This window comes from Chelon labrosus (genome assembly GCF_963514085.1).
Source record: "Chelon labrosus genome assembly, chromosome: 19".
Lineage (NCBI taxonomy): Eukaryota > Metazoa > Chordata > Actinopteri > Mugiliformes > Mugilidae > Chelon > Chelon labrosus.
This window is the reverse complement of record NC_140352.1, coordinates 17,325,558-17,339,334: the sequence shown is the minus strand read 5'-3', so window position 1 is coordinate 17,339,334 and position 13,777 is coordinate 17,325,558. Positions and strand designations below refer to the sequence as shown.

General features: G+C 42.5%; 1 protein-coding gene across 1 annotated transcript in view; it reads left to right on the top strand.

Annotated features, from left to right (window-relative positions):
* Positions 1-13,777, top strand: part of snx29 (sorting nexin 29) — a 153,796-nt gene that overhangs the window by 81,737 nt on the left and 58,282 nt on the right. The window contains exon 16 of the mRNA XM_084567879.1: positions 13,092-13,208. Within this exon, the coding sequence (XP_084424005.1) occupies positions 13,092-13,208 (117 nt within the window). The remainder of the gene's footprint in view (positions 1-13,091; positions 13,209-13,777) is intronic.

Genomic DNA, 13,777 nt, shown 5'->3' with positions numbered 1-13,777 from the left:
TGCTATTGAAAATCTTTAGTTGATCATTAGTTGGTGTTTTGGATATTTTGGGTGCAAGTTGAAAACACAATAAGATGTACTTTGAATTTGCTAAATTCATCATTACCATTGATTTGGAGTTTTGTCAGGGATATATCACCGTCTGGTGTTTGGTGTTGAGCAGGTGAATTTGTCTTTGTCTGTGACTAGAAGTCACTGGAAGTGGCGAGAGTTTGGGGATCATTAAACCGAAACAGTGAGCTACAACAGTCTAAATATTTGGGAAAATATTCACTCTTAATAGTAGGTAATTGCTGTTTGAAATTAAGTGGACGTTATCCATCCAAGCTGCTGTTTAGTGACGCACTTAATTTATGAGTTATAGCGTCCTGCTGGTTTTGTCCTTCTGCCTCTAACACATAGACTCTGTTTTAAACTGTGTCTTGGACGACTGGATCACAAGTGTACCGATCTAAATGGAAGCGTAAACGACTGGACATTTGACCAATGCAGTGTGTCCTGGGGCTTCCCCAACAAGGACGTAACCCGAAACTATGCCATCAGTGTAGGATGTGGGGCATGTTTTGGTGACAGCGCAGAAGGAAATAAGGCAAGGAGGTCTGGTATGTGTTGTACATATATGTATATTATTGAAATGGACTGGCGACAGACTGATGTATTAACTGTGCTTGGGGCCTTTTGACTTTCCAGCAGAATTGTAGCGTGACGTAGGCACTAACAGAATCTGAACATCAGTGGCGAGCTGCCCACCTCGGAGATGTGTTATAGACAGATGTTTATGGTGTGACTCAGCTTCCCACTTGGGTTTGGATCACTGAACACAAACAGGAACAGTAAGAAGGCACAAACGGTAAAGTCGGGGTGTTAAATAAAAAGGACTCCTTGTTGTTGCTGGACATAATTCTTTAAGACTGTGGTTGTGTATTTGATGAATACAATTCTAAACATCTCAAGAATCTACACATTTTATCATATTTTTCACCAGTATCCAACAACAAACTAACAATATGGACTGCAGTGACAGGTGTAAGGATGCTTTTTTTTTTTACCCTTGATGATTTCAGAATCTTCTCTGTCCGCTTCCTTCCTTCCATGCTTCATGCTCTCTTCAGTCGGTCATTCTTTGCTCCTCTGCTGGGGCAAGTAAGAAGGTGATATTACACGTGTGCTGTATGTTCGCATGCATTCACCGGATATGTACATCTCTGTCCGGATGAGTGTCAGTTCTCACATGAATTAACATGAGTATGTTCGATCTGAGTGAGTTTAAAAAGCTATCAGCGTGGGAAGGCCCTTTAACATATCCCGGTAGGTTTGTCAGAAAAGAAACAACGGGGGCACGATGAGGGGAAAAAATTTTGTCGAAGATATACAGATGCGTAGAGATAAACAAAAAGAGTGAAGGAAGTACAACAACGCGAGGGGATAAAGCCATTTTATTTTCATCTTTATTGCGTGCTTCATTGTCTGTGAGTAATAAAAACAAATTGCATAATGCAGTAAACATGTCCGCTGAGATTTCTAAGAAAAGGCTAAACTGCATGACATTGATCTGTGAGTCTCGAGTGGAGAGGGTAGGGTGGGCTGGTGATGTAACACATCTTCGTATCGGTGCGCACGCCTCTGTTGTTGTCAGGCATCGACGGTCGTTTTTCACGCGTTTTGTTTATAATTTTGTCCAGGGTTGAATTTCTATAATACATGACAACCACAAAACTTTACGTTACATTCCAGCTCTACCTTCTATAAATAACAGTGAGCCTATGATACCCTCATTTTAATGCAGACTTTCTAAAGGGGAACACTTATTCTTTAATGCACTAACTTCTTCTCAGTCCACCTTTTATTATGACTTAAGAGGTCCCAGATGCCAACACAATTCTATAGCAAAAAGTCTCTGCTGTTTCAAATGATGGATTTTGGTTAATTTTTTGAATCAGAATCTGAGGACCCTTACGGTGCTCGAAAATCAGATCTGATCAAAGCGCACCCAAACCAGATAAACCAGATTATCTCTAAGTTTTAAATGAATTATAGGTAAGTTTTTACTTTCATGTTGCTTATTTACACGGCCTATGGAAAAGTCTTTCACTGGCCAAGTCCTCAGAGGCTTTAAAAATGCATGCAAGTAATTTTAATAACCTCCATCTGTCCATGTTGGCGCCCATCAAATTTGAAAGGCCTGAAGTGCAGTTTACTGTCAATAGAACGTGTTATCCAATTAACTGAGTCTGAAGAGATAATATCACATTAAAAAAAATAATGCTTGTTTTATAGCTGTACACTTGGCTTGTTAACAAAACTATCTGTTAACAAATAAAACAGGGAGGAAAGGCAAAAAGCTTTTTCACAAGCTATTAAACTTGTGCTGTGGTTGTGTGTTGAGGATAGGATGTTGAGGATACTCTTCGTAAAGACACCTGGAAATGTAAATCATTAGAAAGTGCTTTAGAGAGTTTAGAGATTGCAAAACCTTGTGCCTGACTATTGAGGCCTCATTACATCATACAGTAGTGCAGTAGACTAACTTGTCTGTAGCTCTGAGGCTGGATCGTCCTAACCCAAATTCTTCTGCAGACTCACGCCTGATAAATAAACAGACGTTAACCGCATTAGGAGTCATGTGACAGCAGCAGAGGCTGTATTGTCGCTGGTTTCGTGTTCTCCCGTGGTGTATATATTATTTTTTTTAAATATCTGCTGTGTTGTATTGATAAGTAGAAGGAGCGTGCTGTTTGAGGATAGAGAAGACATATAGGTCGAAACTTCCAGTGGGATCAGGGATTCTCCCTTTGATCCACAAGCTCATTAATTAACCATAAACAACATCGAGAACAAGAGCGGCAATTACAAGCTACTGACTCAGAAGAGACGAAGTAATAACCACAAGACTGTGAACTAATGTGCTTGCTGCCTTTGCTGTGTAATGAAAGTGAACGTGACCCCTAAAAAAGATGCTTAATGCATACTGTTCTTCCCCCAAAAAATGCAGGTGATTCTACTCTGAGGTATTCACACATGCTCCAAGTACAAAAGCTTCCCCAGGCATTAAATTAGCTTTTATTTGAGTTATTTTTGTGAGGTAAGGGTCTCTATGTGCAGATTCTGGTGCCTTTGATTGCGGGAACATGATGCACTAAGGGTTTCAGTCACACTTATGGCAATTTTATTCAGCTTTAGATGAATGATTCAAGGCCTACAACGCAGCAAAACCACCACACCAGTATTAAAACTTAATGCGCCTGCTATAGGGCTTGAACATGTGCATGTATGATCAGGTAGCAGGTCCCATCAAAAATCAGTGGGAAAATGATTTTTGAGTCATGCACGGTGCTGCCGAAGCTCTGCAGCAGGGGAGTAAGGTTTAAAAGTCCGTTAAGAGCGAGTCTAATGTGATTAACAGACTTTTTTTTTTTTTTTTCCCAACCTCGTTTTCTATTTTCTCCTGTGCAGCTCACTTTAAGTTTCCATTGCTCTGCCTGTTACGTTCTCCATTCCCACGCAACACACACACAGTTTTTAATAAAGCAGTGACACATTTATCGCTTTAACGTCTTTGCAATTTCTGAAACAAGGGATCATTTCAGGGGCAGACTGAAATGATCTCTCATTTCTAGCTCACAACTCTCATTTTTCTGCTTGAAATGACATCTATTGCTGGCTAATTCTGTCAGCCGTTACTAGGTCGCTCATTAAACTTAATATGAAGTTCAAGCGAGAAGCTAAAGCTGTATACCGCCTTTAAAAAGTCAGCATCCTCACCAGTTCATAGTCTGTTGTTGACGTGGAGGGTTAATTAGACCTATTGTTAGTGTGAGAAGAAAAATCCTTGCTTCCATACTTGTTTTGTTTGTGTTTGGAAGTTGGCTATTTTAATCTTTTTAGATACAGTAGGACACAACTGGCTTGCTTGTTGGTAGTGATGATCCTGCCTCTGCTGGGCACCAAACATTCTCATTCTGAAACAGATGGTAGACTTTGTTCATTCCCCTGTAATATACACCAATCAGCCACAACATAAAAACCACTGACAGAATAATTGAATAACATTGACCATGTTGTGACAATACAATATCCTGCTGGGCTGAAACTTTGGACCTGGCATTTATGTGAATGTTACTTAGACATGTACCACCCACCTAGTCCAGACCAGTTACCCCCACCCCATAGCAATGACACTCCTTGATGGCAGCAGTCATCCCCAGCAGGATGCAGCCTGACACAGGCACACACTCAAAAACGCTTTAGGAACAACTAAAAAAAACATGAAGAACAGAACGAGGTGTTGACTTGACCTCCAAATTCACTAGAAGCCAAAGTGATCAAGTATCTGTGGGCTGCACTGGAACAAGCCTGATCCACAGAGGCCCCTCCCCTCAACCCATAGGACCCAAAGGGCCCTCACTATTGCCACACACCACAGGACACCCTTAGGTTTGGAGGCCTATGCAGTATTAGGAAGGTGGTCATAATGTAATGCCTGATTGGTGTACAAGGCACTTTTGGATTGCAGGAACTTGAATTACTGGGGTATGGAGTACCCTTTTACACATTTGTAAGGGTTTTAGCACCTATGTCAGGATAGGTAACAGCAGTTCTTGATGGACCACCCTCGTACCGTAGGTGTGTGTAGCTGGCAACGTTGATTTTCCTCACTCAAAGGCCTCTGGTTGTTGAAGGGAGACATTCCTGGCAACTTTGGCCTAAACTTTGATAGCATCCAGGAATCGCTTGGGGAAATACTACATAACATACAGTATGTGGAAGTTTGTTAAAGCCTAGCCTTTACTCGAACATACTTGGTGCTACCAGCTGAGTGTTGTTTAATTCACTATTTTCATCTTGGCAAAGTCGTCTCAGTGTCATTTTTGATAGTGAAGATGACTAACTTCATGAATGTAAACTTAATCTGTGTCCGCCCAAACACTTTTAGCACGCGTGGACTGAGAGAGAGCTTCAGTTTCCGGAATGTCCATCTGCATGTGATATAAACAGCCCAGACTAAAGCTGACAGACTGTACTTGAACATTGTCAGCACACAGCGTTTCAAAGTCATAATAATACATAACCGCCGAACGTGTGATCCAAGTGCTCGTGGAGCTCGCTGTGTGATGCGGCGGTGACAAAGACCGACGTCTGTACTGTGGGCCAGATTTAGCCTTTTCTATAAACTCCCATTTCTGTATTTTCTATTGGCCCATCTGCTTCTTCATGTGCTCGCACCTCTTAACTCATCTCTCATTGTATGTTTTTTCCACCTCAGTTCAGAGTGGACAGCACAGCTTGTGATGTCTATATTGGTCATTTCTCACACTCTCTCTTCTTTTTCCCCCCCCGTCTCTCAGCGACGTCTTTTCCTGTTCAGGAGCAGCTGTGCTCAAGTGAGTCAGATACACTGATAGAGACACAAGCTGCATTTGGATTAACAAAGGCACCCAGTATTGGCCATATTGTGGTTGCGGTCTCACCCTTGTTAAGATGTTTAAGTGAACCTTTGATATCCTTTGATCGGATCTCATCCATGAATGAAAAAAGATGAAAGAGTTTTCCTTTCAAGTCGTGGTGTCCTGCCCCCTGAAATCATCCTAGCTGTAGTCTGGACACTAGTAACAGCCTTCCATTAGGTTTTATATAACGCCACCATCCATAGCTAATACATGACAACATATCCTGAAGATGTCAAAATGTAGTTTTTAAAGAAACTGGATTGGATAGGAGAAATTTCCTTGAGGAAGTTTTCAGCTATATGCTTTTCATTGTTGCAGTCTTGTTGTCTAAAACGCAAAGAGCATAACAGCAAAAGCGGTGAGCCCACTGTGATCGCCAGGGAGTCAAATACTGCTAGTTTGTCAAAGTTGTTGTCCTCTCAGAAATGCGCTCAAGGTTCCTTGTGCTCTTGGTGACGGCATGGGTTTTTCCATTGATTCCAGTATTAGCCCAACCACTGCAATATTAGACATCATGACACTATAGCTGTTCTGTGCTGCTGTCTCATTGTTGCTCCTTTGCAGGCAACAAGTCTTACCTCTAACAGTTTAACCCAAAAACGTGACTTTTGTCACCTCACCCCCAAGTAGTTTATCAAATTAGTTTAGCTGCCTGAACCTTACCAAGCAGTTTTGATACCTAAACTGCTAAAAGTAGTAGGTTTTGGTGGCTCATCCTAACCAAATAGCTTTGGTGCCTAAATAAACAAAGTACTGTTGGTGCCAAAATCTAACCAAGCAACTTTGGTGCCTAAATCTAACCAAGTGGTATTAGTGGGTATACCTCTCCAAGCGGTTTTGGTGCCTAAACTGTCAACATTTGGTATTTGTGGCTAATCCTAACCAAATAGGTTTGGTACCTAAACCTAGCAAATTAGCTTTGGTGCAAACCTAAGAAGTGATGTTGGCGCCTAAATCTCACCAAATAGTTGTGGTGACTAACATAACCATAATTCACGGCAAAACATGGGCTTCGAACTAAAATAACCCCCAGTAACCTGACTGTGACTTATGACTCCACCATCCCTTGATCATCATCCTAACCCTTTGTCACTGTTTCAAATTTGAAACACTCCTGTATGTTGCCTAAGCATTCACATTTTACATTGCCATGGTAAGATTAACATCTGAGTCAGTTGCAAACCAGGGGCGTCATGACATGAGCCTAAAGGTGCGAATCTTTGTCATGCTAGTGTCTTTAGGCAAAATGCACAGCACGCAGTAGGATTGAGAACTAGTTACAGATCTTTGCTTTACTGTTCATTCTTTGTCAAGCATATTTCTAACTACCCTACTTTTAACTTTTGGTGCAAAGAGCTTTGACTTAGAGTGAAATATACTGATGTGCACACACGGAATAAATAATAAATACAATTGCCAAACATGCCAAATATAAGATGTACAAATACATTCAGAAAAGACGGCATGGTAAATTTCCATTTCCACCTGCTTCTGCATCTTCTTCAGTAATCACAGCTTTCATGTCAAGCTGCCCGTCAACTTCACAGGCTTCCACTTTATCAGGGGCCCACTTAAAATCAGGTACGAAATGAATGGAAATGTCTGGTTGTACTTAATCATAGTGCACCGTGTCTGATGGAGGGGGCCATTGACGGACGTTGCCAGGTTCACCGCCAAAGCAGCTACGAAAGCGCGTTTATTCATTACAGTTCACATGCATGTTTAGAAGGGAAGCAGCAGCAGAGTCATAAAAGTGAAAAAGTCAAAAACTCTCTCCAAACTTATACACTTAATTCAGACATTACCACTATGAGGATTCCTGGATTGTTGTGTGCTTGCACTGAGACTATGAGACGTGGCAGGAGCAGGTAAACATTTCCACTAAACTGGTTGTGACCTTTCGGTATGGATTTGATCTCTCACCATACTGTCGTCATCTCCCCACGGGTTTTCATACTCCCTCCTCTTGACCTCCTTTTGCTCCGCTCCATTCATCGTATGTGTCCCATTTAATTATTTTATTAGGTTTTGGGTCTTGAACTGTGCCAAGCTGGCTTTCTATTCAGGCCAGCTTGGCACAGTTCAGATCAGATCATACACTGGGGGGGAGAGTCGAAGAAAAGGGACAGAGAGATTCTGTAGAGATGGACGAGGATAGTGGAGGAGGATAAGGCGTTATCCCCTCCTTGAGTGTGTGTGTGTGCTCGTCTCTCAGCGGTGCAGTGAGTGTTTACGTGGTCGGCATCACTTGGGTGGCAGTTAGCTGCTATGACTCCAGCAGTGCTGACAGTTGCATCACACTAAACCAACACTGCGGGCTTTAAAAAGTGTCAGATTTGTTACTGCATCCACACAAAAAAACAAAACAAAACATGAGCAATTCCTTTGAAATAGCCGGCGAAGTTATTGTGTTGGGTAAAATTGCATTTGTTCGCAATGTGCGATTTGTTTTATTGGTTCAGATTCCTACAAAACAAGAAAAGAAAACACTGCAATGTATTTACTTTGTCAGCTGTGCAGTTCCACTCGGCAGCGCTGGAATAAATAAAAGATACCAATGTCTATGTAACATGGATGGCAGTGTTTACGGCAGAGTGCTAGTGCATTTGTCATTATTAACGGCACTGGAAGCCCGTATCATAACCCGAACTCCCTGCATGGACCACATCACCCCAGCAGCTCCACTGGCTTCCAATAAAATCCTGCATTGAATACAAGATCCTGCTACTTACCTTCAAGGCCCTTCACAACCAAGGAACTTCTCCAATTATACACACCGTCACATACTCTCAGATTATCCTTAGACACCCAACTTATTGCACCACCTGCCCAGCTGTTCACCATGGTTTCTAGAACATTCAGTCGCTCAGCTATACACCTTTGGAACATTTTCCCACCTGACATTCAAAACATAGACTCTCAAAAACAGAGCAAGATCATAGCAAGTTACATCCTTTTTCACTTTCAGCTCTCTTAATCTTACTTCGTATGCTCTGAACAGTACAAAGGATATTGCCTCCACGCAAAATGAGATGGGTCTTAATCAAATAAGAATATATTACATTAAATTGTTGAATATCGTCTCTCCTAGATCATTTTAATCTGATTTCCACGGTAAATGCACCATAAGAAAATGGAATAGTTTGCAAAATAAAAACAAAGATGCAGACAAAACATTGCACCGTAGAGCTGCTGGTTCAGAAACCTTACAGAGTATCTTTAAACCTTCCAGGACCTGCAGAGGGAACATACTGTTCATAAAGGCCTGCATAAAAAACTCTGGTTCTGCTAATCCCATCGCCTCAGACAGAACATTGCAGCACACTGGTCACTTTTGGTCCTGAGCTTTGATCGTAGGATGGCCTTGGGAGCTTCCCTGCCGAGCCAATACAGCCGTGGCTTCAAGCCTGTGGATAGGCTGTAGCCTAAAGCTTACAACAGCACCCTGTCAGGCGTCTGCTTTGCTGACTTGTTGAGCTGTCAGGGTTTTGGTGATGTTTTCATGGTTCCTCGCTGAAAGCTTTACAACTTCGTATACTGCAATAGCTTGAAGGAATTTGTCAGCCAGTCCATCAGCTTCAGGACAAACAAGTTCCGCTCAGGTGGTGAGTGTCAGGAGAAAATAAACGTAGTGAGCACACGGGCTGTATTCTTCCTGCGTACACAAACAGTCACATGGACACGTGCAACGCGCCACGCCACACTCATGTTAGAATTTATGTTCTCCCTAGTTTGCTCATTAATTTTTCTATCCATTCTCTGCTTCCAATTTATGTCATTGTCTGTCATGTTTTTTTTTTGTATCTCTGGTCTTTGTTATGTAAATGATTTATGCAATCAAATTTAACTCTAAGCCTAACTTGTTCTGACAATACCCAGTTGCTTTTGAAGTCTTTATAACTGCTTTTTGCTGTACTGATTTTTTTATGTGGATGATTATTAGCCCTTGTCCTGCAGATGTTTATTGGTTAATGCGAGCCTTATAGGCGGTTTAGGCTTCTGCGTCAATTTCACGCTGCACCTCCCCAGAAATGAGGCCACGGACACAGATCACACGAGCTGCGATTGGTCCGATTGGTAGGAGCATGTTTCCGCTTTAGTATTTCCGGCTGCTGCTCCATCTCTGCAATTTTCAAATTGATTATTTTGGATCAATAAAGATGGAACACAAAAGTTAACCGAGGAGGTTCGGAGATACAGACATTGGTACGACTCGTGTCCGGCGAACGCTTCAGTTGCCATTGTTGAAAGTAAAGCAGGAAGTAGAAACCAAAATGAACCCGACTGGCAAAAAAGAGACGGCACTGACTAGCGTTTGGGTGGCGCTATTCACAGAGCGTACCAGACTGACGAGCGCACAAGTATAAATGGCTGGCACCAGCGTTGGCTACGTGCGTAGGTTACTGCGTCTTTGTCTCGTAGTACCCTAAATGGGTGTTTAAGTGATCCTTTGGTTGACCTTGTCTACAGACGGATCAGCTACAGAATGTGATTGCCCCCACTGAGCAATGACCCTTGCATGTCAGGTCTAGTGTGAATGAAAGCTAAAACCTGGTTATGCATCCTAGTGACCCTGCATTAATAACAGTTGATAAGATGAATGTTCCCAAATTGGCAACCCACACACTTGTAGCCAGACAGCCGCTGCTAAATAAAGTCCAGAGTTTGCTGTGTAAAATTAACACTTTCAAAAGCACGTTCACGCATGTGCACTACACGGTGCCACACATACACGATACTGTACACGCACACACACATGCACAGCCGGGGAATGACAAACTTATTAGCTCCCTCTCGCTGAGAATTAATTGGGTTTCTTCACGCTTAAAATTAATTCCCCCGTTTATAATGTCCTATTTAAGATCTAGTGGCTAAATAAACGGAGGTGACGAAGGGCTGGTGTGACAGAAGCATTTTAGGGTGTAAACGCAGATGTCCCCTTACTTTTCCCTGGGTGGGAAATGACAGGAGCTGACATGTGTCTGCTGGACCAGGACTGTGTGTTTGTTTTGTTGTCATCCATCACGCCGTTTTTGTGTCTTCAGCTCTTGTTTGAGTTTTAATAACAAGGATCAGGGTCGTTTCTGGATACAGACAACATTGAGGATTCAGGGATGAGCCAGAGTCTGCTGTGTTTTATGTTTAAAGATTACCGTCATCCGTGTTTTATTACTTTGCTGCCCTTTCTGATCCTGTGATTTCTACTGTCTGGGTTTAGAAGCATTTATGTATTGACTGAGCACACTGGTGTACCTGTTTGAATAGAAAGTGGCCAGGCAGGGGATCAGCAACGGACTCACCCGAACACTATTCAGATTTCTGATGCAGTTCTTGAAGTGAAACTCTTTTATCTTTCCGTTAAATAAAAAAGAATATTTTTTTTCAAGGAGATTTCATATGATTATTGCTCAAATCCCCTGCAAGGGATTGAAGGCCTCCCAGATTTGTTGCAACTTGTTTATTTATCTGCTGTGGATGGATTACCGCCTATAGAGCTCCGGTTGTATTTGACAGTGAGGAGATTTAACAGCACGCTCGAGGATACACACATTGTTATTCAATCCATAACTTTTGAGCCGCGGTTAAACAGCAATACTGAGAAACAAAGACGGACAAATGAAAGCTGGGTGTCCTTGGTGAAACTTCGATTGTGACATCTTATTTATCTGTACTGCTCGGATAGTACCGTTATTTGTAATGTGGTGAGCTGTATTTTTGGTGTGTTGTTGTTTGCGATAGTCATTTATTTAGTGTCACATTGGGTCGATGTGTAGTGTTAACCAGATTTTGCCTGTTGGACAAACAGTTAATCGTAATTGTGTGTTTGGTGCATAGACTGTATATAAATATGGACAATGGGTCGCCACTTCCTTGCATTGGCCAAACTGATGCTATTTTCCCTGGGTTATGGACAGCGCCATCTTGCAGTTTTGGACTACCTAAAATGAAAGAAGCGATCCTCGTAAAAAGTTTTTTTAGTGTATTTTAGTGTTTTAGTTTGTTGCAAGTCCCTTCCGCTAACATGGAGGAGGCGGAGCTTATGACCTATACTGCAGCCAGTCACCAGGGGGACCTCTATTTTACGTTTCACTTTAGATGAGCAGTTCCACCGTCCATCTTTATGCTGTCTATGGTTTGGCCTGAGAAGATGCCAAATAAATTTCATCCCTTCTTTTCGGCTCTGGTAACACACGTGACTTGCTAAAACAGGACTAAATCTGAACTGACCATTTGACCGTCTCTACCTAATTTAGGAACGCCTTTTCAAATCGGTTGTGAGATTTTTTTTGATAACATTTTAAGTCAAACACATACAGTAGCAGATCTCTTGATGCAGAGGCTGATCTGTACTCCGCAGCCATGAACATTGCAGTCGACAATTTTGCTCTTTTGTTATCAGAGCTCCTATTATAGCCACTGAATACCCTGCCCGAGGAGCTTCGCCTAGATCATTTTGCACCATCCTTTGTGTTACTCTTCCATGTACCACATCCACGCACGATGTCCACTTTTCCTCCTCAGTTTTATTTGTCCGGCTTACGTCCCCACATCTTTTCGCTTCGCTCGCTTCACCTTATCACACTTCACAGTTTAACCCAAAAAGGAGGCGTTCAGATTAGACGCTCGAGGAGAAAGATTTGTTGTAATTTGTTCCAGAAGCAGAACACATTTACTGTACTGCAGCTTTGCAATCTGTGTCTTTGTGATGCAGTTGCCATGGCAACTGAAAGGTGAGTTTTTATAAAATTTAGATACTTTAATTAAATGTGATCTTGTGTAAACTCCACCGTGGAGTCACATCTAGAGGGCGCCAGTGATACCCTGACAGCAGACCTCTTTCTGCCAGTGGCTATAGTCACTTGTTATGGTAACAGTGATTTTTTTACATACAGACTTGAATTAAATATTTTGTGAATGTTTTAGTGAGCCTGCCTTCACATTTAAAGCTTCATCTTCCTCCTTGTTACATGAGAAACCTCTCCTCCACCTCTGTGCAGCAGTGTGTGGGCTCTTTAATGGCGAATAAGTTAATGTATGAAGGTCCATGTCGGGGTAACACTGGTGCTCAGCTCACCTGTCAGCGAGCAGTCACGCTCTTCTGAAGCGACTGTGACAGCAGGTGTGTCCTCCGTACAGCACAGTGTGTGTCACAGCTGTCAGTCTCCTGACAGAGACCTGTCCACTCTGTCCGGCCTGGTTAGGCAGACAGGCCGGGGGAACGACCACACAAGCGTCGCAGAATAGCTCGGCCATATTTGCATGAGCACACACCACGTCAAGGTTAGTTAGCGCTGATGACAATTGAATAGCAAGGAGGGAGGGGAGAGTGAATTCATAGAATATGAACTGGCTTCACCCTTTCAATCTTGTTTTTTTTCCTCTCTCACCCCTCTCTCCCTTCCATCCCTCCCATTTCTGTTTGACTGCTTCCCAGAATCTGTCCTGCTGTCAGCCTCTATTACGTCTCACCTGGAGTGCTTTTCCCTTTTGTGTGTTTATCGGAAACGGAGAGTTTGGATTTTTGAACGGTCTCACGCTACACACAATGTTTACATGGTTTAATTGTGTCTTATATAACAGTGATTCATTTAAGTGCCCTGTGTGTTTTGCTCCTCTGTGTGTGTGTGTGTGTGTGTGCCGCAGGTCGCAGAGATGCACGGCGAGTTGATAGAGTTTAATGAGCGCCTGTACCGCTCCCTCATGGCCAAAGACCACCTCATTGTCCAGATGAGACAGGAACTCATTGACCTGAGAGGACCGGTGAGTGACTGGAGATGCACACACACTAATGCCTCCTCCTCCTTCTCCTCCTCCTCCTCCTCCTCCTCCTCCTTTGCAGGTTTTCTATCTTTTTCCCCTCTCAGCCATCCTGCCATTTTCCTGACTCTCGTCTAGATTTCTCTTTATTTATTCTGTGGCTCCCTGCTCATTTCTCTCTACGGTCAGTGGCTGCAAATAATACTTAATGGCATTCTCTTTGAAGTTTTCATGTACTGTAGGAAATTCCTGCTGTCATTTTACTTTTTTTCTCTTCCACGTTGCAGTTCCTGGAGAGTTCCTATGGATAATCTCTATGGGTGCTTTCATATCTAGGCTGTTGTTGCTAAACCAGGACTGTTTCCCTGCCTGGTTAGTTTGTTTGTTTGGTGTGAACACAGCAATCACACTCTGCCCTGGAACAAATCAACTGAGCTCAGACCAGTTAGAGTTGGTGATCGCTCCCTGGTCTGGTTCATTTTTAGAGTAAACACATGTTTCTGAAAGAGTATTACAGCTACTATTTACAAGTTTACAATTATTAAACCAAGCAGTTTAGTCTTTGTATGGCC